General features: G+C 38.3%; 2 protein-coding genes and 1 long non-coding RNA gene across 5 annotated transcripts in view; 2 read left to right on the forward strand and 1 right to left on the reverse strand.

Annotated features, from left to right (window-relative positions):
- The window catches only part of LOC144663538 (uncharacterized), a 77,331-nt gene extending 56,496 nt beyond the window's left edge, over positions 1–20,835 (forward strand). For 2 of the 3 annotated variants that reach the window (XM_078524517.1, XM_078524519.1), the window contains 16 exons: positions 518–557; positions 1,276–1,349; positions 2,425–2,464; positions 2,551–2,690; positions 2,865–2,895; positions 3,900–3,964; positions 4,756–4,816; positions 5,573–5,745; positions 6,421–6,448; positions 7,289–7,362; positions 8,205–8,368; positions 9,951–10,096; positions 10,885–10,940; positions 11,062–11,098; positions 11,723–11,867; positions 12,280–13,862. In XM_078524517.1, coding sequence (XP_078380643.1) covers positions 518–557; positions 1,276–1,349; positions 2,425–2,464; positions 2,551–2,690; positions 2,865–2,895; positions 3,900–3,964; positions 4,756–4,816; positions 5,573–5,745; positions 6,421–6,448; positions 7,289–7,362; positions 8,205–8,368; positions 9,951–10,096; positions 10,885–10,940; positions 11,062–11,098; positions 11,723–11,867; positions 12,280–12,547 — 1,542 coding nt within the window. In that variant the 3' untranslated portion in view covers positions 12,548–13,862. Of the gene's footprint in view, positions 1–517; positions 558–1,275; positions 1,350–2,424; positions 2,465–2,550; positions 2,691–2,864; positions 2,896–3,899; positions 3,965–4,755; positions 4,817–5,572; positions 5,746–6,420; positions 6,449–7,288; positions 7,363–8,204; positions 8,369–9,950; positions 10,097–10,884; positions 10,941–11,061; positions 11,099–11,722; positions 11,868–12,279; positions 13,863–20,591 lie in introns of those variants that run through there. The other variant, XM_078524518.1, reaches the window with a different exon arrangement.
- On the forward strand, positions 19,890–20,523 carry LOC144663819 (uncharacterized). Its single transcript, XR_013572675.1, has 3 exons — positions 19,890–19,947; positions 20,072–20,108; positions 20,514–20,523. It is a non-coding gene; the product is annotated as an uncharacterized LOC144663819 (long non-coding RNA).
- Positions 20,836–22,843: 2,008 nt separating the features above from the next.
- On the reverse strand, positions 22,844–24,007 carry LOC144664221 (histamine H2 receptor-like). Its single transcript, XM_078525330.1, has one exon. It carries the CDS (start codon positions 24,005–24,007, stop codon positions 22,844–22,846), a length of 1,164 nt encoding a protein of 387 aa, XP_078381456.1.
- Positions 24,008–24,881: the final 874 nt, after the last annotated feature.

Here is a 24,881-nt window from a genome sequence, read left to right on the forward strand (position 1 = left end):
GATGGAGATTTGCGTTTAAAAATCTTCGGCTTTCTATTTGGACGTGATAATGTGACTGAAGTGTTTGGGGGGGTAGTAAAACTCTCTAACCGTTACCATATGAAACCCTAAACGAATCCATCAGTTGCTCAAAGCATTCTCTAACAACGTAAAACACAAAATAAGCTCAACAACAGGCGCTAAAATTGGGAAAAGTTTTATATTTCTTTAACAGCTATTACTAAATACAAGTCCATGGGAAGGGTTTATTCTTTGAAGGATTTTTGCGTCTGAGATTTTTTTTTTGTTGGTGGGGGGGAAATTTTTAAGGGGGAGGGGGCTTAATTTCGGAATTGTGCAAATATCGTTGCATCAACAGCGAAAAACTAGGGTTTTTATAAGAGTTAGTTCAATACATTAGAAACGTGACGTAAAAATTAAAAGAAAAAAAAAAAACGAAATAAATTTCTGTTAATTTTAGTCAAATGACGGCTTCATGCAACTGTGCTATTTATGTTGTTGTTTCGTTTATCATCAGGATGACCAACCCAAACGAAAACGAAAGCGCTTGGAAGCAGGCAAGTTATTTAAAATTTTGTGTCAGTAATTTGGTGTTATGTGTAAGAACAATCCCCGAAAAATCGTCATACAGGTAGTATTCGACATGTTTCCTTTGTATGTAAAGAAACGAGCAAATTGCGAAATATGTCTTACGATAAGGCTGCACTTGAGTCAGTGGCAATTGACGACCGCTGTCCAACATTGTCTCGAGGTTAATTTTGTCTAACAAAATATTGCCACTTAAAATGCTCGTGTTATGCGAATTTTTCCAGACGTTACTGAAATGTTATACAGTCAACTTTCTTAAAAGCGGGGGCCGTTAGGGGGGGTAGGAGGAAAAAAAAAAAAGGGGGGGGGGGGGGGGGTAGCAAAAGTGTTAATCGATATAAGTTTAGTTAGTCTTTACCATGAAACTGTGTTAGAACTGCCCAGAAACAACAAGTATATTGTCTTGTTAATAGCGGCGATAAAAAACTGCGTGGTATCCTTTAGATAGAGTTTCGATGCTTATTCAAATCTTCTATCAGGGAAGTCTGATCACGGTATAATGTCGGTCGATGTCGTATCGAGAGAAAAAATTGTTCTTAATCGCCAGGTTATGTCCATATCTATGTTGCGTTACGTGACGTGACAACTTGTCAGTGTTGCGTTACGTGGTGTGACAATTCCAACTATTTGTTTAAACTAGTCATCACCCGTTCATGTTGTTAATATTTTATGATTATATTTTTACAGACAAACGAGTCTTTGTTACCAAACCAAAAGATGCTTCACAAACAACAGCGGTCTTACCAAGCCACAAAGAAACGGTAATGAGAGCCAACATGTAGGATTTTTCATTTTCCATTTGCATTCGTTGCGAGAATAATATTTCCTTTCCGTTCATAATTGACCGGAAAATCCAAGTTGTTTTGAGTTGGCCGCCGTTCCGCCAAATGCTCTTGATAACCTCGCTGCTGGATATTAATTTAGGTATCGTATGGTTTAGAATTTTGAAATGTCCGGCTCCACTTGTTTTTGGGTTATTTTCAGTCCTAAAGCGTATCCCTAGTGTTGCTTTAAACGTATCCATTTTTGATGCAACCTGCGGTCATTTTATCGCGATAAATACAGGTGGGTCATGCTTGGCGAAACGAAGATCGTGTTGTAGAATAACCACTGAGCATGTCGAAGTCCGTAAATTATTTTCTTTTGTTATTTCTCATTTGAAGTCTCCATACTTGGTAGAGCCGTCTGCAGGGGTTTATTAATATATCATAAATTTTTTTTGATCACCTGCTAAATTCTTAGTACCTGCATGACCTGATTTTATATTTATGTCTTGAGGAGAATTTACAAACTGGTCGTAATTTCGGCTGCAAGTACGCTTACACACGAGGAGGGATGTACTGTTAAAGTATTCAGTTTTTGGTGTGTTGTGGAAGGGGGGGTGAAGAGGGGGGGGGGGAAAAGTTTCATTCCCAAAGCCCTCGCTGCTCCCTGTTGCTGACCAGTTGAAAAGGAGACTATCGGTTTGAGATTGGCGCGAAACGTGATAATTAAAAGCATAAGCATTAGGTTTGAACGCTCATTCTCGTACTCAATCTCGTATTCGTACTTCGATCTAAAGTCTCCTACTACCACAATTTATTTTTTACAGGGCCCAGCTTTTCAAAGGGTGGATAACGCTATCCACCAGATAAATCGCTATTCAGTGGATAAATTAAGACAAAACATACTACGCAATCCACTGGATAGTGATTTATCTGGTAGATAGGGTTGTCAATCCTATGAACAACCGGTGCCTGAACATGCAACTTTTTTCTTTGAGTTTATTAGTTTTCATCTCCATGCTAAGCCGACATTTTTCATCAATACATTCATTTTTTTTATTTTTATTTTTAGGATAAAAAACCGGCGAAAGTGAGGAGAAGTTCCAGCGATAGTAAGCATTGTTTGACTATTTTTTTCATTTTCATTTTCCTTTCTTAAAAATAACAAAGTCTAAAAATGCTGCATCTCCTTGTTTAGCGCGTGGCCTTAAGGAGACAAAAAAGGAAAACGTCCCAGAAAGTACTTCATGTAAGAGATCTGTTACCGCCGACGACATGGGAAAGAAGGTGGTCAAACGTGCCAGAGTAGAGATAGAACCACTCCGGGTAAACAGACAGGTCAGTTGATGTAGGCTTACATGAAACATGTTGCGTGTCGGTGTGCCTGTTGCTTTGACCGTCGTGTTCCTCTTTTTTTTATAAAAGAAACAGTTAGCAAGAACTGTTTGTTTTTAAATAATATCTTCAATGTTGTTGTCGTCTTCCATTCTAATTTTTTCTTTTTTTCCACAGGAAGTAACTCTACCCAATAAAACTGACGGCGGTAAGTGTAAAGGTTACCTCCCAAATCGAAAAATCAAAATTAACGTGACTCGTTATTGTTTTAATGTTTACTTTGTTAACTACGTTCGCTTTGACCGCAGTCATGTTGTCTTTGCTAAGATTATCGGCTCCTTTGTCTTCATATGGAGGAGAGTTGTCTGGGGGGGTCCCTAACGAGCCACCCATATAGTTATTTTTTTTAAGTAAAATGTTTTTGAAACGTTCTCTGGGGGGTTAAAAAATTGTTAAAATATAAGCTTGCGGCTGCCAAACTGCAGCCTTTAACGAATGATAAAAATGGCGCGAATGAATAAATATATAGGGTAAAAATGTGTGAAAAAATTACAGAATAAAAATGCGTAAAAAGGTGACAAGAAAAATAGTGAGCATTTGATAATAAAAGAGAACTATTTTAAAAGAATAGAATATTGTGGAGGTAATGACCTAGCATTGTTGTCCGCTTCAGTTGTCATGGCAGTGTGCCATGACTCAAGGGGCAATTTTTTTTTTTGTGACAACTTTTATTTGCTTGTGTAGATGAGAAAAATTGGTCAACTTTTATGTTACAAATATATTTGTTGACATGCTGGCGTGTTAGCTTTTATGTGTCAAATAAAAGTTATCACATAGGAAAGTCACATGAAATGTGGCAAATATTGCGTCAGCATATCTCCCATTATGTGGTCCCCAATTTCTCAAACTCCCACTTAGCACTGTGCGCGCGTATCTCTGTGCGTATCTCTGCTGTCTAAGGTCATTACTGGCGCACTAAATTTTGGACTGCTGACAAATAATTGTTGTGCCATCTACAAGATCAAATATATTTGTCACATAGAAATTGTCACATAAAAATTGCCCATGTAAACGCAGCTTAAATAAACACCGGGTGCATTTACATGGTACATCAACTTTCTTTACGTGTTATGCATTCAGTATAAAATGCGGTTATTCTGGTCCGGCTTAAATCGATGAAATAGGTTCTAAACACAACGCTATTGTTTTCAGGAAAAACAGACAAGAGTCACCGTGTAAAGACTTACATGCTTGTTACTGCTTATCAAGGCTTCAGGGTATGTGATCTTCTTTCGTTTAATAATCATGAATCTTAAAACTGAAAATAAAGGCGTTACTTCCTAATAATTAGTCCAGTGCCCTGTGATCTCTCTTCCTCGCCTTATATAGGGGCTGAACCCTGGCCCGAGAAGAGAGAGTCCGGGATAACTTGCATGCGCGTGCTCAGAACTTCGCCATTTTTGACGAGATGAAAAAAATTCAGTTTAGGTGCGCATGACAAAAATGCATGTTTAAACATCGCGATATGAAACAACAACAACAATTGAACGTTTATTTGTACTGTCAGATTTGAAGATGATATTGAGTTACAAATACAAATTCAAAATACAAATTGTAACTGGTCACCCAAAATAACTTTAAAGCTAAACTAGTTGGGTGACCTCCATGAAACAAAAAAAAGCAATTCTTCTTTTGTTTATTACGGAAAAAACTGGAAATATTGCAATGATTTGTAATGCACTTTTATAGACTGTTATCTCATGGACTTATATTTTGGAGGGCTTATTCATCGGTTAATATTAGAGGACTTAAGATTTGGGTGGGGTTATTTTTGGAAAGGAGTGGTGTTATTATATTTTCTAATTCCTTTTTGCTAAGTAAAAGGACGTCACTTTTCCGAGCATTAAGTAAAGTGAGGTGTCTGCAAGCAGGTTGATTTATACTTTATGACTGTTTCAGTTACCTTTCCGAGAAAGAAAGGGAACAAAACCTTCACATTTAAGATGGTTTCCGTCGATATTGGCAAACGAAATGGATTATCTTTAATGATCATTGTGTTCTCATTTAGGATTTCAAGCCAGTAGTTCTTGAATCTCGAACAAGAAGGAAGTCAAAACAGGCGGACGATGGTAAGTGTGTGACCATGTTGAAGTAGAGCAACACTTTCACGGTACAATTTTTTCCCACCTAATGTTCTTATTATTTCCCTAATTACCTTATTACATAAAATATTGGCGACACTTTAATTTAGCGAATTTAGCGATTTTCCAAAAAACCGCTAAATGAAAATGTCGCTTAATGTGGATTTTCATGGAATTTTGGAAAATTAGGTTACATACTAGTTATGCAACGTTTCGAGTGGTATACTATGGAATATCCCACGGGTCACTTGTATTCCTCGGTATACACACGAGCCTTTAGGCGAGTGTGTATACCAAGAAAATACAAGTGACAAGTGGGATATCCATAGTATACCACGAGAAAGTGTTGTTAACTATTTTATACCATTCCATAGAAAATACGCTTACTAAATTTCGTTGAGAATACAATCGCAGCGCACGATGGGAAGGTTGGGTTGAATACCGTCGAATATACAACAGCTTTCCTGTATTCTGATTGGCTGTATTTTCTATGCCATGGTATAAAGTGTGTTACTGAGATATAAGAAAAAGTGTAGTGGAGTAGTGTACTTGTAGAAATGGCTGCAAAAATTAGTGAGGAAAATCTCAGCTTGGGCATGTTTTGAGTATGTTTTGAGCGTGTTCAAAAAATTTTGGTCGATCTCTGCCTCAATAAAAAAAGGCTCTTACAGTAGGACTAAATGGGTTATGGAACAGAATCGCTTGCAATAGATTGATCTTGCCCCTTTAAATGTCGATATTTAGAAGAGCCACAACAAAGCACACCCAAGGCACCTGAGTTCCCTTTGCTCGTGGTGGAAAGCGTCCATTCGAAACCTGTAAAAAACAGCATCATCGCCGAAAACGAGGAAGTTCAACAAATAGTCGAGAATTGCCTGAAGGCTCGTGGTAAATGGCAGGTCGACACGGTGGAGGAGGTAATATGTTTAAAAATTGTGTAATTGTAGTCAGGGGATGACATAGTTTGTTTGTGGTTTGACGCTGACTGTTTTTTGATGTTGTTTTCCAAGACGTTTCAGCTGGTGCTTAAGCCTTCATCAGTTGAATAATCAAAGCTGTTAAACGCGATTTAAAAAAGGCAACACGTTAATAGCCCGCGCTGAAAAAATAGCGTGAACCGTTAAAAAAAAAGAAGAACGTGGTGCGAGACTCGTGCGCGTGCCAGGGATTTGTAGATAATAGCGTGGTCGTTCCTAGAGTGCGGATCGTTAATGGACAACCAGGCTTAACCCAAAAAGAGTCGCTTGTGATAATTCGGCTCATGTCCAACTACATTGACGGCATTAAAATCCATGTGAAGATAATTTTCATGACAAGAGATCTTAGAGTCATGGTCGATTATGGCAACTGCCCTTTTGCGTTCCGCAATCCGGGTTTTATTAGTCGCTCCGTTTGAAAAATAACATCAAAAAACAGTCTTCAGCGTCAAACCAATAATGAACGAGGAGGTAATGTCTTGGTTTTATTTGGCAAATCGATTACTTTTATCTAGAAAGCGTAAATTCCGAAATTATTGCAAGATGGAATACCGTCTAACTTATCATTTATATTAACCTTTTTTGTGTATATTTTTTATTTTCCTTTTTTTACAGGAAACCAACGAGGATGATAACCTCAAAGGTACGACTAAAGTTAACTCGTTTATTTAATTATTCTCAAGTTTTATTCGTCCATTGTTTCTTTGAGTCATTATGCAATCAAAAATTAGCCTGCTCCAGGCGTTTATTTAGTTGGGGACAGCGCGAAAAACGGCGAGCGAAAAATACAGGGGAGGGGGGTGGGGTGGAGATGGCTCTCTCTCGCTACAAACTCCTCATCACTTTTTCCACTTTTTCCCGCCACCGTTCTTCGCACTTATTCTGTTTATTTTTTTCGCGCGCTGCCCCTCAACTAACCGAACGCCTGGAACAGGCTATCACAAATTGGTCTCATGGGTCAGTTGTTCAAAGCACAAACCTTCAGAATTGTTAAACAATTTTTTAAGGATTTGTTAAGAAAAAGGAACGATGATGGCATTGGAAGAGGGGTTGATAGATTCTAAATAACTAGGGAAGATTAAAAAATAACCCGGAAAATTAGAATTTAATTTGCTTTATTGTCCTCCCTCCCTTTCACAAGCTTGTAATCGGACTGGCCATGCAGACGCCTTCTATCGATCGATAGAAGGCTCTTCGAGCTCTCAGATGGCATTCTGTATATCATTGTTGAAAACTGTTTAAGCAAAACCTTTGTTGTAAAACCCGCCACTCTAGTCTTTTTCGCAGCCGTTTTTATGGGATGTCACACAACGCTCCCTAAAGAAACGGCTGCTCACCTTTGGGGGGAGCGTTGCGTGACATCCCAGAATAACGGCTGCGAAGGAGACTTTTGTCGCTCTCGCCCTCTTTGGAAATCTAATTCACCGTTTCTTTGTTTTTGATTGTTCTTTTAATAACGTATCTTGTTTTTGTTTTGTTCTAGAAGCCAGGAAGCTAAACGTAAATCGCAACACAGGAGAAACCATTTTACACAAGGCGGCTCGACTAGGATACCATGTGAGTGTTACGCTTAAACCTGATTCACACGTGCGACGCAGATGGAAGCGACATTCACACGTAGAAGGCGAACGCAAGGAACCTAAGATACGCAGACGCAGTTGAAGTATTTTCCAAGATGGCGGACAAGTCACGCTTCATTTGCTTGCGTTTACACTTGTACTTGCGCTAGCAATGTTCACACGAGAAGCGGGTGCAAATGCAAGCGCAAGCCAGGTGAAAGAAGATGGGCAATTCTCCATTCCTTGCGCTTGCGTTTGCGTTGTGCCACTTCACAGGTGTTTTTCCTTGCCTTTGCGCTTGCGTTTGCATCTTTCGTGTAAGCCAGCCCTTACCCAGCACATAAGTTATGCTCGGACTTTGTTTTAAGTCCATTTTTTTAAAATTTTACCAAATTGCGAGGCTTTGATTTAGCACTCTTTTCCAATAAGCCCTTCCTTAATTGAACGCTCCTTATTTGAAGGTGTTTTTGTAATAAGCGCTTTTTTTTTTCCGGCTCTTGACAATATGCTCTTACATTTATATGACCCTATACATGGAAAGAGGATGATCCTAGCACTACCATCATCCTCTTTCCATGTAAGTATGGCCTTAATGCCCCTTTTATCGGTTCGGTTTCGAGTTGTGAACTATTTGTTTTGGTCATTTAAAGTAACGTAAATCTAAGGGGGAGCCAAGTTGGCAGTTGTTGTTTGGGCCTTTCAGAGATGAAAACGTAAAAAAGTTAATAAGCATCTTGAAAAACTGCCCTGTCTCCAAGACTCGCCCTCCCTTTAGCTCCGGGTGCTAAATCAAGGTAGTCAGTAGTAGGTTGTAAACGAGTTTTCCTTTTATTCAAACAGGAAACGGTTCACCATCATATTCATCAAGGTGTCGACCCAAACGCGAAGGACAACGCAGGTTGGACGCCGTTACACGAGGCTTGCTCCAGAGGCAAGGTTGATGTCGTCAAGGTGTTGGCAAAGTACGGTGCTGACGTCAATGCGTGCTCTAATGACGGTATACGGTGAGTCCTTTCAAGCAGTCTCAAACATTTAAAGAGACTACGTCACGGATTTTAATAGATATTTTGTAACAGCCAAAATTTATATTTGTGTCGTAGGAAATTTAAAATAATGGTCCATTTTTATTAACAATTGCTATTTTAGAGCACCAAAACTGTTTAGAAGCGCGTTTGGCTGCGGATGGCTCGGATGGAAATGGATTGCAATTTGAAAGCGTTAGCCAACGTTTTCAAGTTGTTTCCGAGCGCCTTAAAAAATCGAGATTTTTTTAGCCGAAGTTTGATTATTTGGCTATCCCCCAAATAAAAGTTATATCTTTAGTGAAATGCTCCAAGATAATGTTTTTCATGGGTAAAGTTGCCAACCACTTATATCAGAATAGTTTAGACCAAAAATCTGCAAAATTCCCGTGACGTAGACCCTTTAACGGTGATGGTACAAAGGGGCAGTGTTACCGGTAAAAAGTACTTCATTGGCGAAGTACTCTCGCTCGTACACGAAATGCTCCTTGAACATCAAGATGGAGATTCATGTATAAAGTAAATTGCTGTTGAAGTAAGAGGGGAGCCTTCTTTAGTTTTTAGCTGTTTTTCCAGGCAACAAGGGCAGAACTTGAAAAAGTCAGGCTGATTTGGGTTTAAAGTTCCTAATGGCATCACAATAGTATCACTTGTTTATAGCTTCAGTACACTGGCATAGCAATTTTTAAGAAAACTAGATCACTATTTGTAGGTTTCCATACGTCTTAAGGCTCCTAAACTTTTGAAGTGAAGCTCGTGACAGTGTCGCCTTAATTGAAAATCCTCTAATAGTGGCCTGGCCTTGCTAAAACGTACTGTACTAGTCATGAAAATTGATAAAACGTGAGGTGGCTCACGTTATGGATGTGTAGGAAGAAAGTGGCCTGAAACTTGAAAAAGTCGGGTCGCCGTTTTCAAGTTGTCAGTGTTACTGGAAAAAATCACATGAAAAAACATTGATAAGGGTTTATTCACATCGTGGAGAATGAATTTATGACTTTCTTTTATTTTTTTGAAGGTTAGTTTGTTGATCAGTGAGTGCACCCTCGTAATTCTAGCATAGTTTACACAAACATAGAAGACTTCTTGTGACACGGTCCCTTTAGGACGATTTTTTGACTCAACATTGTTGCGTAAAAGTAGGATATAGTGTAACGTAGCACACTGGACAGTTTTTAATGCTACAATAATTTCTTGTTATTTTTTTTTTTTTTCCCCACATTTCTTGTGGTAGCATGTTGTAGGTCTTTCTTTTACGGATCACAATGTTGCAGTTCGAATTTTGACGGAGCTAGTACGCGTTGCGTTAAAAGTCTTCCCGTACAACATAACGTTACTCCAACTCAGTTGCTTCGTGTACTTAATCGTCATAAAAACTCGTTTCTTGTAGTCAACTTAATTAAGGAGTGTTTTATCCCAGTAACCACCATCACATATGAAACCACCACCACCAACAACAAAAATGTCCGCCACGTATTTTATCAATAATGATTCCAGAATTTTGTTTCATGTTCAATCTGCAACGTCAATATGTCAATTGTTACTTCCGTTTTATTATTACCAGGCCCATTCACGACGCGGCAGAAGGAGGTCACGTGGACGTGCTACGAGTTCTGTTAACGTATGGCGCAGACCCACTCCTCGCAACGTACTCTGGGAACACCGCGCACGGCTGCACCAAGGATCCCAACACGAGGTCTTTCCTAGAAGGTGCGTGACACGTGACTGAGGTTCCCTGTCATGTAATCGATTTAACGTTGAAACCAATTTTGCTAATGCTGATGAGGCTGATGGTCGCCCTCATTTAGGGAGAATTAAGTTGTAGATCAAGGCGTCTGTGCTTTATTCTCATTTGCAATCAGTGTTTCAGATAAGAAGGGGTCTCAGGTCAAAAACCTGCCAAAGTCAGCTACAAAACCTGATCTGACAAATTTATGGAAAACTTCAAATGACTTGGTGGATGTAGAAGGAATTTGACCCGTTGGAATTCCTATTTGGCACTTTTGGCTATGTTTACAGGGGTTCGGTTTCAAACGGATCCAAATAGATCTGGTACGAAAATCAGCCTTCTGTTTACATGGACCGTTCTGGATCCTGTCTGGAACGGATCCAAAAGGATCCAAAACTGGAGCTGCTGTTTTGCAGGTTCAGTTTTAGACCGTTCCGGAGCGGCTCCAAACGTACCATGTAAACAGAACCTAATCCATTCCGGCTCGGTTCGGAACGGTTCCGGTCCGGTCCCGTGTAAACGTAGCGTTGATTGAAACTCTGTTGTTACTTAACGAGGTAATGGAAGAAATAAAGTATTAGGGGACTGAGAGGAATTATGAACGGCGAACTTGAAAAATTTAGGCTAATTTTATGATAATGCTCCAACTGTAGTGTGGCTCCGTAATTTGTTGTGAAGGACTTGGTTTCGAATGGCGGCCTAAAAAATTATTGCCTTGATGTGAATATTTATTTCTGTTGAAATTTTCTTTTGATTTTGCTTTCTTCAGGTTTTCTCGAGGACGTTGACTTGAGAAGCTCCACGTTATCTGGAAGTGAAACCGAGGTGACTTAAGACTTCATGTCACTGACTAGACTGTTCTAGAGCGTGACTTGGAAAGAGATTAAATTAAACGCAATTCATTTTGGGGAATACCTTTACATCAACCTCTTCTCTTTTCTTTCAGGGATGTTGGGAATTTGGTGGATCTTGTCCAGTATTGGGTAAGTTAGAATTTAAATAGCAAAAGTTTACCATAGCACACTTGCGATTGTTCACATCTCTTTTGTCGATAGTGAAGATGCCGTTAAATTTTGTTGTTGTAAAAGAGGCAGATGATCTTTTGCCTTTCTTCAATTGTATCAGTTTGAATCAGTTTTCAAAGGCCAATCAGGGCGGTTGACTGGAAAGCGCCCATCACCTGATAAATCATGCATTAGATTAGAAAACTATCTGTGTGTAGTTTAGTATCGCTGTATATTTGGCAATGTTTTGGCAAATTCATAGGGCTGACCGAAATACTTATAACAAGTAAAACTATACAGCGACACTACATTTCAGTATCTTAATAAATACAGTTGAATCCCGATAGCTCGAACCCTCAATAACTCGAACCTCCCGCCAACTCGAACCTTTTTCAAATTCCCTTGAAGGTTCGAGTTATCGGGATTCAACTGCAAGATATTTTTTTGCCAAATTCCTGATTGTGAAGCGTTTTTAGCGCTATCGCGTGGTCGAAAAATATAAACCATTCTCCTAGAGTATAACTAGTAAGTAAGTAACTACCAATACAATACAAATAGAAATTTGTTCCTGGTGTTAAAATCGTATTCATCTTCTTCAAATAGATGCCTCGCCGGATCAGACGTCAGGAATTTTTGAGGGAGTCCCGAAGGATGAAAGTATTGTTGATGGGGAGTTTGAGATGTGTGACAGACCACATCTTCCAACGTACAATCTGCCCGTGATGCAGAACGACGAATTAACATCCGGGTATGTAAGCAAGCCGACAAACTACAGTGGAATGCCGTCTCCTCAAATTTCCTAATAACACGAACTATAAGGCCTGGTTCACACCAGCGACATAACGACATAACGGAAAGGTCATGCAAATGCAAAAAACACCTCATGTTGATGTTTTATGTCCCCAGTGTAAACAACATAACATAACGACATAGTTGGAACATAATAACATAAGCATAACGACATAAGGAAAGAACTGAACTTTTCTTTATGTCGTTATGTCCATGTCGTTATGTCACAAGTGTGGTTTTTTCTTAGATTTGCTTCACAAAATACTTCAATTTTACCATGTTTTCTTCATTAATTTGTTGCCGTTTGTGTAGGCGGGATTTGGTCGATTTGCATACTGAGCCACCGTTTTTTCACCTTTTTTCTTTTCCAGGCGACGAAACTACGTTCTCCTCTCCGACATTCTAGAGCACCTCAAAATAGGCAGAGGCGCACTTTTAAAAAAGGCAAGAAAACTCGACATACGTGAAATGCCCTGGTCTCAATTCATGGCTGAAATCGCCGATAAACCCCTTAGCGTCGTACCCAAGTATTCCCCACCAGATAGCAGCACCCAGGAGGGCATGGCGGAACTTGTTCAGATAAACTACAACCTTCGAAGACTTCTAAACATCAGAGTGGAAAGCGTACATATGTCTTGAATCAACCAGGCCATCCTAAACTAAATCGGATCACGGACGCCATAACCCCCAGCCCACCACCGTCCCCTCCAACGCACCACCCCTGTCAGGGAATAAATGTCACACAGCATAGAAGATGGGGTTCCCATTTTGTATCACAGCATGCGGGAAAGTTTGTAAGCGTATGATATAACAACAATTTTTAAAGTTTCCGTCAGCTGGAAGTAAAATTCTTATGAGGCCATCGCTGTTAGAGCTGCAGCAATAGCAATGTTAGCTGAAACAATGAAATTGTTGGCGTATGCAGTATGCAGTATGGAAATTTTGGCAATTGAACTAAGGGCGTTTGTAATTGTATCAAGTTTTTAGCCGATAAAAATGCTCTAAAGTACCTCTACTAAACTAGGGGAGATATTAATTGGCTGCACCTGTTTGATTTTAAGTCGAACTATCGCAGGCTTTCAAAAAATATAACAGAATCATTACCCTATCGATAAAGGATTGGGTATGTTTTTAAATTTTAGAACGTTCTCTCACAGGAAACTATAGATCCTTTTATTCCCAAGGAGTGACTACCTTTTGCCCTAATATCAACTTACAAATTCTCTTTACTACGTTTCATACGTTTCTTTTAGTGCTAGTTAAGAGAATTTGTTCCAAATTTCGAGACAATTTCTCTGGTTCTTTCTTGTAGCCTGTTGATTGTTATTTAGTTCAAATTGTGACGACGGACGAGTCGTCGAGAGTTTAAATTACTCAATACAGTAAATATATTTCGTCTTGGTTTTCGATAGTTCGTTAGTGTTTATATGACTAGCGTTAGCCTCGAGCGGAAATTTTTGAGCTTGTCACGCGACAGAGTAGGAAAGATTGCGTGACAAGCCCAAAGATGTGAGTAGGACTAAAAAGGATAGGCTAGCATGGGTTTCCTTGATAACTTCGTTGGAATCCTGATAAATGTGGATAATGGGAAAATAAAGACGATATTAGCAGTTCCTTCCTTAGCCTGCAAATGCAGGCGTTGCCCGTGGCGTGACACTGTTCACGGGTCGTTATTTTGTTTGTTTCCAGCAAGATCTAATAATGTTTATGGCCTCACTCCTATCTTGAAAACGGGACAATGTTTAAATGACTAAGTAAGTGAATCAGAGGTTTGTACGAAAAGGTTTATGTCAGAATGGTCGTTTCTCGTTCACGTTGACAATCTTGTATAATGGGTTCATTTGCGAAGTAAGTTACACTTCCTTATTTAACTAGCCACTAGAGAAACTTGTTAGTTCTCTGTCTAAATGAGAGCCTTATTTTTCAAAACATTAAATAGTTAATATTTTCAGTATATTGTGTTTTGTGTGCGCTTTCTTTGTCTGGTGTGTAATTTAGTGGCTGAGGTACGTACATAAATCGCTGCCCCGACTTCCGATACAATAATGCTTGACTTTCTAGACACACGTACGCGTTGCGGACTTAAGTTAGCTCAATGCGTTGGTATACTGTATAAGTAAGCAGGGAGGGCGAAAGTTCCACACCCAGGTGGGGCGCACACGATCTTTTTTACCCTCCGACGTGTTTTTTTTTCTTTTTTCCAAAAAAAGGCTAATTAGTGCTTCTTATTTATAATTTTACTCAATATTTTTGCATTGCATGCATTATGTTATTATTAAAAACCCGCGTTTATTTCGTAACAACGACACTGCTTTCTAGGTAATGTTTTAAAACAATTCAAACACAAAAGTCCGATATTTGCCATATTTGTCGATTATTCACGTGAAAAGAACATGGTAGATGTTGTCTTCATCTGTTCCACTATTGGTTCGCATCGAATCTCGAATGAATTCGACGAAACAGGTTTTCATCGCTTGCTGCTCTTCTTTTTACATCATAACGAGAATTGAGTATTCTTATAAGAACATTTTCTTTGACATAACGATCCATTTTTTCGCTCCACTTTTTTTCAAGCTGTTCATTTTCCGTTATCGTTTTCATGTTTTTGCTCACAAACACCTGCCCTGGCATCCGTTCTACCAATAATTTGCGAATCCAATACTTTCACTGTGATCTATAGCATTTTATTCCAAATGCATTAAAAAACTTTACCAGCCCTCTTTAATATATTCTTAGTCCTGGCTACATTTTTCTTGTTACCTTTTGGTAAATATAGAACATGGTTAAAATTAAAAGTATGAGCTTAAAAAGAAAAACAACACACACAAAAAAGGATACGCAGTTTTACAGCAACATTTCGTAGATACTCATATTCCTTGATTCACATGAAAGAAGAAAACTAAGCATACAAACTGCGCATACACACTGTACTATTTACAAGATTTAGTTATTCATTTCCTCGATATGAACAATTTCGTCCGAATTAAGATGTCTAAATGACAAATAAACTGGTTCTTGGTTTCATACGGCCATCGAAAAAGCCTCACGAGTAGAAGGCTGAATTTCAGGTCGATGGCGTCGTATTTCTACCATCTCAATGTCTGGTGCTCTGTTTTCTGGCTTTCTTACATGACAAATCTCAAGAAAAGCGCGCCGAAGCTTTTTACTTCGCCAACAATAAATAAAAGGGTTAACGAGAGAACCTAGCAAAACTGAAGTTGAGGCCCAACTGCTTAAAATCGCTTTAAACCTCGGGTTTAATTTGTCATTAGAAAAGGTTGCTATAACAAGAAAGAGCATTATTGTAGGCAAGTAAGTTACTATTAACGCAGCCAAAATTAATGCTAGGGTGTTGGCTGCTTTGTTGTCCTTTTTCACCCTTTTAGCTTCTTCTTGAGGCAACTGTTCGGTTTGCAGACGTTTGTTTTGTCGCCGTGTTTCTGAGAAAATATACAGATAACAGTAACAGATACCAGCAATGTAGACCAGGCCAATATTAACAGCTATTACGCCCGTCAGAGTCCAGTATACTGAGTAAACTTTATTTTTACGTTCCATTTTAGCCAGGAAAATTTCTTCAATTGTTGTAAACACTGTAACGACCCAGGCCAGAAATACACACTTTTTTATTCGCTGTTTTGTGACAATTTCCTGGTACCTCAAGGCATCCTTTATTGCAATATAGCGATCGATACTGATTAACAAGAGGTGACTAAAGGAAGCACAAGCAAGTCCAAGAACAGCTACACTGTACACCTTTTCCAGTTTACAAAATGGCTGAAGGTCGAATGCTCGCTTAACTTCTACCGCGACAGCAATGGGTTGAACAATCAGCCCAGCCAGTAAATCTGTCCCCGCCAAACACGCCAGCAGGATATTCGAATTGGTCTGTAGTCGGCGTCTTGTTGTCACGACAAAGATGACCAGCGCGTTCAACAGGATCGTGGGAATAATTGCCAAAGAATTGACACAAATTAAAGCAACTTGATGTCTGTACGTGTGTTCTGTCACGTAAGTCTTTCGCCAGACAAGATCTTTCAAGTAATGGCAATCTTCTGTATCTGGGTCAGACGAATTCGTGAGTAAAGGCAGAGAAGCGGTCGTCATTTTGCAAGGAGAAATGATCAAAACACAACGCAAGACGCGGTAAAATGCAAGCAGGTGCGAGAGAGTTTGCAAATTTGAAAACATTTCGTGTGGGTTTTTTTTTACCTTTGCAAAAAGCAATTCAATACGGTTTAAGTAGTTCTTTTCTCATTGGGTACTGACAGTTCGCTTTCCGTTCTGTAAAGGTAAAAATGTAAATGCAGGACATTTGTCAAAGGATAACATCAAAGTACTTAGTTACCACTCTGTAATATAATTGTACGAATTAATAAGTGAATTTTTTTAAGATTAGATCTTCAAAAGTAGCCTTTCATTTTTATAATGGTTAATTAACGTACCGATTAGACTCAATAAGTAAATAATCATAAGGTTTTTCCGATTTGCATAAATGACGTAGTATGTTTTATCTTAAGTGTTCATATTTACTGGACAATAAGTTTTTAAGCAGGAGTTTACCGGCCTTTTTCTTATTGGTCGCCTGGAGTGCGAGATAAGTTGGTTTTCCAAATAGAACAACTGGTTAATATGTTTTATTTTCTCAGCCACTGCGTATGGATTTTGGTAGATTATACCTTTTTATCAAAATGTTATTTACCTCGCCCTTTTTAGTTTGAGGCTTCAAAATTTCACCATTCCATCTAGTGGTCAAAATAAGAAAAGAATTTCAGTTATGAAATAAAATAATTGGCTCAAAACATGCTGGCTTAGTCAACAATATTTGAATATTTTAACTGCACGAAAGAGCCAATTACTAAAAATAAATCACATTTTGGAATATTCCCAGACCCAAGAAATAAAACTTAAAGAATAACAATTTTAGTTAATATTGAAACAATTTTTTTGTTTCTATAAATATTTAATTATTAAATAATTATTTTATTTACACGAAATGATTAACACAAACTTAGTGAAAAGACCTTGCTAATAAACGAACTGCTGGAGCTAGCATTTTCAATATTTAGATTATTTGATCCTGAAAATGGTCTGAAATGTTTTATTTAGATACGTAAATTAAGTTGTTTTATTCATTTTTTTCCGGGAGCATCCCCAGACGGATAGAAATAAAAATATGACAGTAAATATATTTTTTATGAAATTGAGATCTAATTTTGTTCTTGTAAAGATTAAGATTATTTCTAAGTATTTTAGTGCGCATACAACCTTCCCGAACACAATAACATCCAAAACATGAGAGTGTCGTGCTAAGGTAAGTGAAAGGAGGAACGGCAACAAGACAAAGCGACAAAAGGCGAATTATCTTTAAAATCGCAACACTAGGCACTAAGATTTGAAAATTAAATCTAGGTTACAGTGTGAACCAGAAAACCGTGAATACTTTACTCTATCTTGCATATGTAAATTTTTGCATAAAACCATCAGATGATAGTTCAATCTGCAAGAAATAAAAAAAGAATGAAGAGAGATGGAGCCAGCAGGTTATTTTTCGTGATTAATTTGCCAACTATTTCCTCTGCTCTGCTAATATCACGGTTTTGGCCTTCTCACTACAAATTAATTTTTCTTAAAAAAAAAAAAAAATAGAAGGATGGCGCGTGCAACATTTTTAAGCGCATCTACGCCATTACGAACGGAAATACGAACGATTCATTTTACCAAATGGTCTTGCTAACAGCCGGCTACAGGCTACTTTATAGAAAGAACTACACTTTTTTAAGATATCTGAGTGAATTTGAATATTCAAGTTTGTTAAACAAGTTTCTGACAACAGATACATAACAAAAAAAAATACATTTATACACCTACTTTATAGTAAAGACGTTACTTTTACATAGTGCTCGTCCCTCATGCACCATTAATCGATACGATAGTTGAAACAGGATAGGAATTTCAGTTTATGCTGTAAAACAATTGGCTCAAGTGTAGTTGGCAAGGAAATGGAAATTTTTCTTGCTGTCATTGAATAAAATTGATAAATTTTAAGAATATAATTAGAATAAATTCAGCAAGAGACGGTACAAATGAATCCTCAATTATTGTTAAATCAACTCAGTGTACACTAAGTACCAACACAAGGCTGAATTTCGGCGAGAACAAGTTTGACTTTTTTGGGTTTGTCCTCTTACTTACACATGCATGAACAGTATAGATTAGAGGACCCTAGTCAGCCACGCTTTTGTTTTGGTTTACATACGAGAGTTTCGGTATAACATTTTACGCGGAGTGTGTCTACACGAAAGGTATCACTGTGAAACTGCTTAAGATAATTAAACAGACTTTCAGTAACACAACTTAAAGCAGTGTAATAAGATTTTGCTTCGCCATACAGTTTTCATAATTTTGATGGTATGGAAAATGGCGGAGGTTGACTAGGGTCCTTGGAAGGGACACTGTCACAAGTTTGGCGTCAAAAATACAAGAGCCTAAAAACACAGGGGACCTACAAAAAGTAATGCTGGTGTACTAAAGCTATATGCAAGTGGTATTATTGCGATGCCATCAGTTCTGATCTGTCCATGTGGCCTGGCCAGACAGTTAAAAAATAATAATGCCCCCTTCTTCCTTTAACAACGATTTACTTTATATCTTCATCTTGATGTACTTCGTGCATTTCATGTTTGAACAACATCACTTTGCAGATCCATATCCAGCAAAACCGCCCAGTATGAGTTGAATTGTTAGTTTGGGATGATGATTTTGGCTGCCCTTGTATTGAAATACCACCACTTAGATAAAAGTTTATTTTCACTCCAGATCCAGCAAAACCGGTCAGTATGAGACTTGAAATGTACAGTTTGGGTCTTTTTGCAAACCCGCCATCACGTTGATTCATCTTAATTTTCACTCCAGGTCCAAAAGAATCAAATAACAAAGTGCTCCATGAGCCACTGAAAATGATGATTTGGTGCCCTTTGTATTGGAATACCACTACGAAGATTAAAGTGTATTTTCACTCCAAATCAGCAAAATCGGCCAGTTGGAGACTTGAATGTATAGTTTGGGTCTCTCTGCATATCCGCCATCACGTGGATTCATCTAAATGTTCAGTCCAGGTCCAAAAGAATCGAATATGAAAGTGTTATATGAGCCACTGAAGATGATTAATTTGGGCCCTTGTTTTGAAATACCACCAAGTAGATTATCGTTTATTTTCACTGCTAATCCAGGAAAACCGGCCAGTTTGAGACTAGAAATGAACAGTTTGGGTCTTTTTGCAAATCCGCCATCATGTTGATTCATCCTAATTTTGTTGCTGGTCCAAAAGAATCGAATAAGTAAGTGCTACATGAGCCACTGAAAATGATGATTTTGGGCCCTTGTATCGAAATACCACCACGTAGATTATAGTTTATTTTCACTCCAAATCCAGCAAAAAAGGCCAGTTGGACACTTATTATTTTTAAAGCCTTTTTTTACTCCAGATCCAACAAAACCTGTCAGTTTGAGACTTGCAATGTACTGTTTGGGTCTTTTTGCAAATCTGTCATCACGTTGATTCACCTTAATTTTCACTTCAGGTCCTAAAGAAACGAATAAGAAAGTGCTACATGAGCCACTGAAAATAATGATTTTGGGCCTTTGTATTGAAATAGCACCATGTAGATTATAGCTTATTTTCACTCCAGATCCAGCAAAAACAGCCAGTTTAAGACTTAGAATTTGCTGTTTGGGTCTGTTTGGTCCTGTCCCGTGTAAACGTACCCTTGATTGAAACTCTGTTGTTACAAAACGAGGTAATGGAAGAATTAAGTATTAGGGGACTACAAGGGATTATGAAGGGTGAACTTGAAATAATTAGGCTAACTTTCTCACAATGCGCCATCTGTAGAAGGACTTGGGTTCAAATGCTAAGTAAGTATTGCCTTGATGTGAGTATGCATTTTTTTTACAATCATCTTTTGATTTTGTTTTCTTTAGGTTTTCTCGAGGATGTTGACTTAAGGAGCTCCACGTTATCTGGAGGTGAAACCGAGGTGACTTAAAAATTCATGTCACTGACGAGACGGTTCTAGATTGTGCCTTGGAAATAGATTTAATTAAACGCAATTTATTTTGGAGAATACCTTTAAATCAACCTCTTCTTTTTTTTTCTTTCAGGGATGTTGGGAATTTGGTGGATCTTGTCCTGTATTGGGTAAGTTAGATTTAAATCGGGAAACTTTGGCAGTTGATCGGAAAGTGTCCATCACCTGAAAATCATGCATTATATTAGACAACAATGTGTGTGAAGTGTAGTATCGCTCTATATTTTTGCAAGTCTTGCAATGTTTTGGCAAATCCGTAGGGCTAATCGAAATACTAATTACAAGTAAAGCTATGCAGCGACACTACATTTCAGTATCTAAATAAATAAGATATTTCTTATCCAAAGATGTCTTTGCCAAAATCCTGATTGTGGACCGTTTTTGGCGCTATCGCGCGGTCAAAAAAATAAATAAACCATTCTCCTAGATTATAACTAGTAAGTAGGTAATTACAAATACAGTACGAGTACAATTTCGTTCTTGGTGTTAAAATCGTATTCATATTCTACAAATAGATGCTTCGCCAGATCAGACGTCAGATCAGATTTGGTCGCTTTACATACTGATCCACCGTTTTTTCACCTTTTCTTTAGGCGTCGAAACTACGTTCTCCTCTCCGACATTCTAGAGCACCTCAAAATAGGCAGAGGTGCACTTTTCAAAAAGGCAAGAAAACTCGACATACGTGAAATGCCCTGGTCTCAATCATGGCTGAAATCGCCGATAAACCCCTTTGCGTCGTACCCAAGTATTCTCCGCCGGATAGCAGCACACAGGAGGGCATGGCGGAACTTGTCTCGATAAACTACAACCTGCGAAGACTTCTAAACATCAAAGTGGAAAGCGTACATATGACTTGAATCAACCAGGCCACCCTAAACTAAATCGGGTCGCGGACACCCCCAACCCCCACCCCACCGCCGTCCCCTCCAACGCACGACCCCTGTCAGGGAATAAATGTCACACAGAATAGAAGATGAGGTTCCCATTTTCTATCACAGCATGTGGGGAAGTTTGTATGGGTATGATTAAAGATTTTTTAAGTTTCCGTCAGCTGGAAGAAAAATTCTTAAGAGGCCATCGCTGTTAGCGCTGCAGCAAAAGCAGTATTTGTTAAAACAATGAAATTGTTGGCGTATGGAGCATGGAGTTTTTGGCAATTGAACTAAGGGCGTTTATAATTGTATCTAGTTTCGCCGATAAAAATGCTCTAAAGTGCCTCTACTAAATTAGACGTGGTATAAACTGGTTGCATCTGTTTGGTTTAAAGTCGAACTACCGCGGTCGTTAAAAAATATCACAGAAACATCACTCTGTGGACAAACGATTGGGTATGTTTTTAAATTTTAGAGCGTCCTCTCACGATGAGATATAAATCCTTTTATTTCCAAACTGTTTCCATTGATAGCGATATATCTTTTTATAATGTTCAGGATAACTAAAGTTGAAATTATTGGACTTAAATTGTCTATCCTCAATTGTATCGTTTTGTCCAAGAAATAGAATCCTTACGTTATGTCAGCTTTCAAATTCTCCCTACTTTTTTTTTCTAGTTAAGAGAATCATTGTTCTAAATTTCGAGACAATTTCTCTTTGTTTTTTTGTTTTTCTGGCCGGTTGTTTGTTATTTAGTTGAAATTATGCCGACAAACTTTACTCTTGAGACCGTCTAGAGTTTAAATTATAGTAAATATATTTCCTCTTGGTTTTCAATACTTTTTAAATGGACAAGACTAGCGTAAGCCTGGAGCGTGACTTTTTTGAGCTCTTCACGCGCTCCTGTAGGGTAAACATTGCGTGACCAGCCCAAAAATGTGCGTAGGAGGTTAGGCTAGCATGGCCTTCCGTGACAAGGACGTTGATATCCTAATAAAATAATGTGAAAAAAGGATATACAAAGATGATATTAGCTTGCAGCAGTTCCTTCATTAGCCTGCAAACCCAGGCGTTGCCCGTGGCGTGACACTGTTCACAGGTTGTAAGTCCTGGTAATGTTTATCGCCTCGCTCTTATCTCGAAAAACGGGACAATGTTTAAATGACTGAGTGCATCAGAGGTTTTGTTACGAGGTTTATGTCAGAATGGTCGTTTGTCGTTTACGTTGACAATCTTGTCTAATGGGTTCGTCTGTTCGTCTAATTCACGAAGTGAGTTACACTTCCTTATTTAAATATATAGCTACTAGAGAAACTTGTTAGTTCTCTAAATGAGAGCCTTATTTTTCAATACATTAAAAAGTTAATATTTTCAGTAAATTTTGATTTGTGTGCGCTTTCTTTGTCTGATGTGTAATTTAGTGGCTGAGGTACGTAAATGAACGCGAATGCTAATTATCACGGGTTCAAAGTCCAATCTCCGACAACCGATGAGACATGGGACAGTCTACTTAATCCCCCCCTCCCCCTCCCCACCCTCCCTTAAATCAGCGTTGTTTGTGGATGTTGGATCTCTAACAGAACGATCCAATTTTTCCCTCCACTCAAAGCTGTCCAGTTTCCGTTTCCGTTTTCATGTTTTCGCTCACAAACACCTGCCCTTAGACCCGTTCTATCAATAATTTGCGAATCCAATATTTTCACTATGATCTATAGCATTTTATTCCAAATGCGTTAAAAACTTTACCAGCGCTCTTTAATACCTTTTGGTAAACATAAGACATGGTCAAAATTTAAAGTGTACCTTAAAAGAAAAACAACACACACACACACGCACAAAAAAAATACGCAGGTTTACAGGCCTACATTTTTTATTTGTATTGCATCATTTTTACAACATTTCGTAGATATCCATATTCCTTGATTCACATTAAAGAAAAAAAACATAGCATACTGTACTAATTACACGATTAGTTATTCATTTCCTCGATATGAACAATTTCTTCCGGGTTAAGACGTCTGAATGACAACAAAACTGGTTCCTGGTTTCCTACGGCCATCGAAAAAGCCTCACGAGCAGAAGGCTGAATTTCAGGTCGATGGCGTTGTATTTCTACCATCTCAATGTCTGGTGCTCTGTTTTCTGGTTTTCTTACATGAAAAATCTCAAGAAAAGCGCGCCGAAGCTTTTTACTTCGCCAACAATAAATAAAAGGGTTAACAAGAGAACCCAACAGAACTAAAGTTGAGGCCCAACTGCTCAAAATCGCTTTTAACCTCGGGTTTAATTTGTCATTAGAAAATGTTGCTATAACAAGAAAGAGCATTATTGTAGGCAAGTAAGTTACTATTAACGCAGCCAAAATTAATGTTAGGGTGTTGGCTGCCTTGTTGTCTCTTTTCACCCTTTTAGCTTCTTCTTGAGGCAACTGTTCGGTTTGCAGACGTTTGTTTTGTCGCCGTGTTTCTGAGAAAATATACAGATAACAGTAACAGATACCAGCAATGTAGACCAGTCCAATAATAACAGCTATTACGCCCGTCAGAGTCCAGTATACTGAGTAAACTTTATTTTTCCGTTCCATTATTGCCAGGAAAATTTCTTCAATTGTTGTAAACACTGTAACGACCCAGGCCAGGAATACACACTTTTTAATTCGCTGTTTTGTGACAATTTCCTGGTACCTCAAGGAATCCTTTATTGCAATATAGCGATCGATACTGATTAACAAGAGGTGACTAAACGAAGCACAAGCAAGTCCAAGAACGGCTACACTGTACACCTTTTCCAGTTTACAAAATGGCTCGATGTCGAATGCTCGCTTAACTTCTACTGCGACAGCAATGGGTTGAACAATCAGCCCAGCCAGTAAATCTGTCCCCGCCAAACACGCCAGCAGGATATTCGAATTGGTCTGTAGTCGGCGTCTTGTTGTCACGACAAAGATGACCAGCGCGTTCAACAGGATCGTGGGAATAATTGCCAAAGAATTGACACAAATTAAAGCAACTTGGTGTCTGTACGTGTGTTCTGTCACGTAAGTCTTTCGCCAGACAAGATCTTTCAAGTAATGGCAATCTTCTGTATCTGGGTCAGACGAATTCGTGAGTAAAGGCAGAGAAGCGGTCGTCATTTTGCAAGGAGAAATGATCAAAACACAACGCAAGACGCGGTAAAATGCAAGCAGGTGCGAGAGAGTTTGCAAATTTGAAAACATTTCGTGTGGGCTTTTTTTACCTTTGCAAAAAAAAAAATCCAATACGGTTTAAGTGGTTCTTTTCTCATTGGATACTGACAGTTCGCTTTCCGTTCTGTAAAGGTAAAAATGTAAATGCAGGACATTTGTCAAAGGATAACATCAAAGTACTTAGTTACCACTCTGTAATATAATTGTACGAATAAGGGAATTTTTTAAGATTAGATCTTCAAAAGTAGGCTTTCATTTTTATAATGGTTAATTAACGTACCGATTAGACTCAATAAGTAAATAATCATAAGGGTTTTCCGATTTGCATAAATGATGTAGTATGTTTTATCTTGAGTGTTCATATTTACTGGACAATAAGTTTTTAAGCAGGAGTTTACCGGCCTTTTTCTTATTGGTCGCCTGGAGTGCGAGATAAGTTGGTTTTCCAAATAGAACAACTGGTTAATATGTTTTATTTTTCAGCCACTGCGTTTGGCTTTTGGTAGATTATACCTTTTTATCAAAATGTTATTTACCTCGCCCTTTTTAGTTTGAGGCTTCAAAATTTCACCATTCCATCTAGTGGTCAAAATAAGAAAAGAATTTCAGTTATGAAATAAAATAATTGGCTCAAAACATGCTGGCTCGCTAATGGTTAGTTAGTCAACAATATTTGAATATTTTAACTGCACGAAAGAGCCAATTACTAAAAATAAATCACATTTTGGAATATTCCCAGACCCAAGACATAAAACTTAAAGGATAACAATTTTAGTTAATATTGAAACAAATTTTTTGTTTCTATAAATGTTTAATTATT

This window comes from Oculina patagonica, chromosome 8 (assembly GCF_052425735.1).
Source record: "Oculina patagonica isolate OP01 chromosome 8, crgOcupat, whole genome shotgun sequence".
In the NCBI taxonomy this organism is placed as follows: Eukaryota; Metazoa; Cnidaria; class Anthozoa; order Scleractinia; family Oculinidae; genus Oculina; species Oculina patagonica.

What these genes read in the sequence shown, in the direction of transcription:
- LOC144664221 (XM_078525330.1), bottom strand. Translation starts at nt 24,007, where the DNA reads ATGACGACCGCTTCTCTGCCTTTACTCACGAATTCGTCTGACCCAGAT.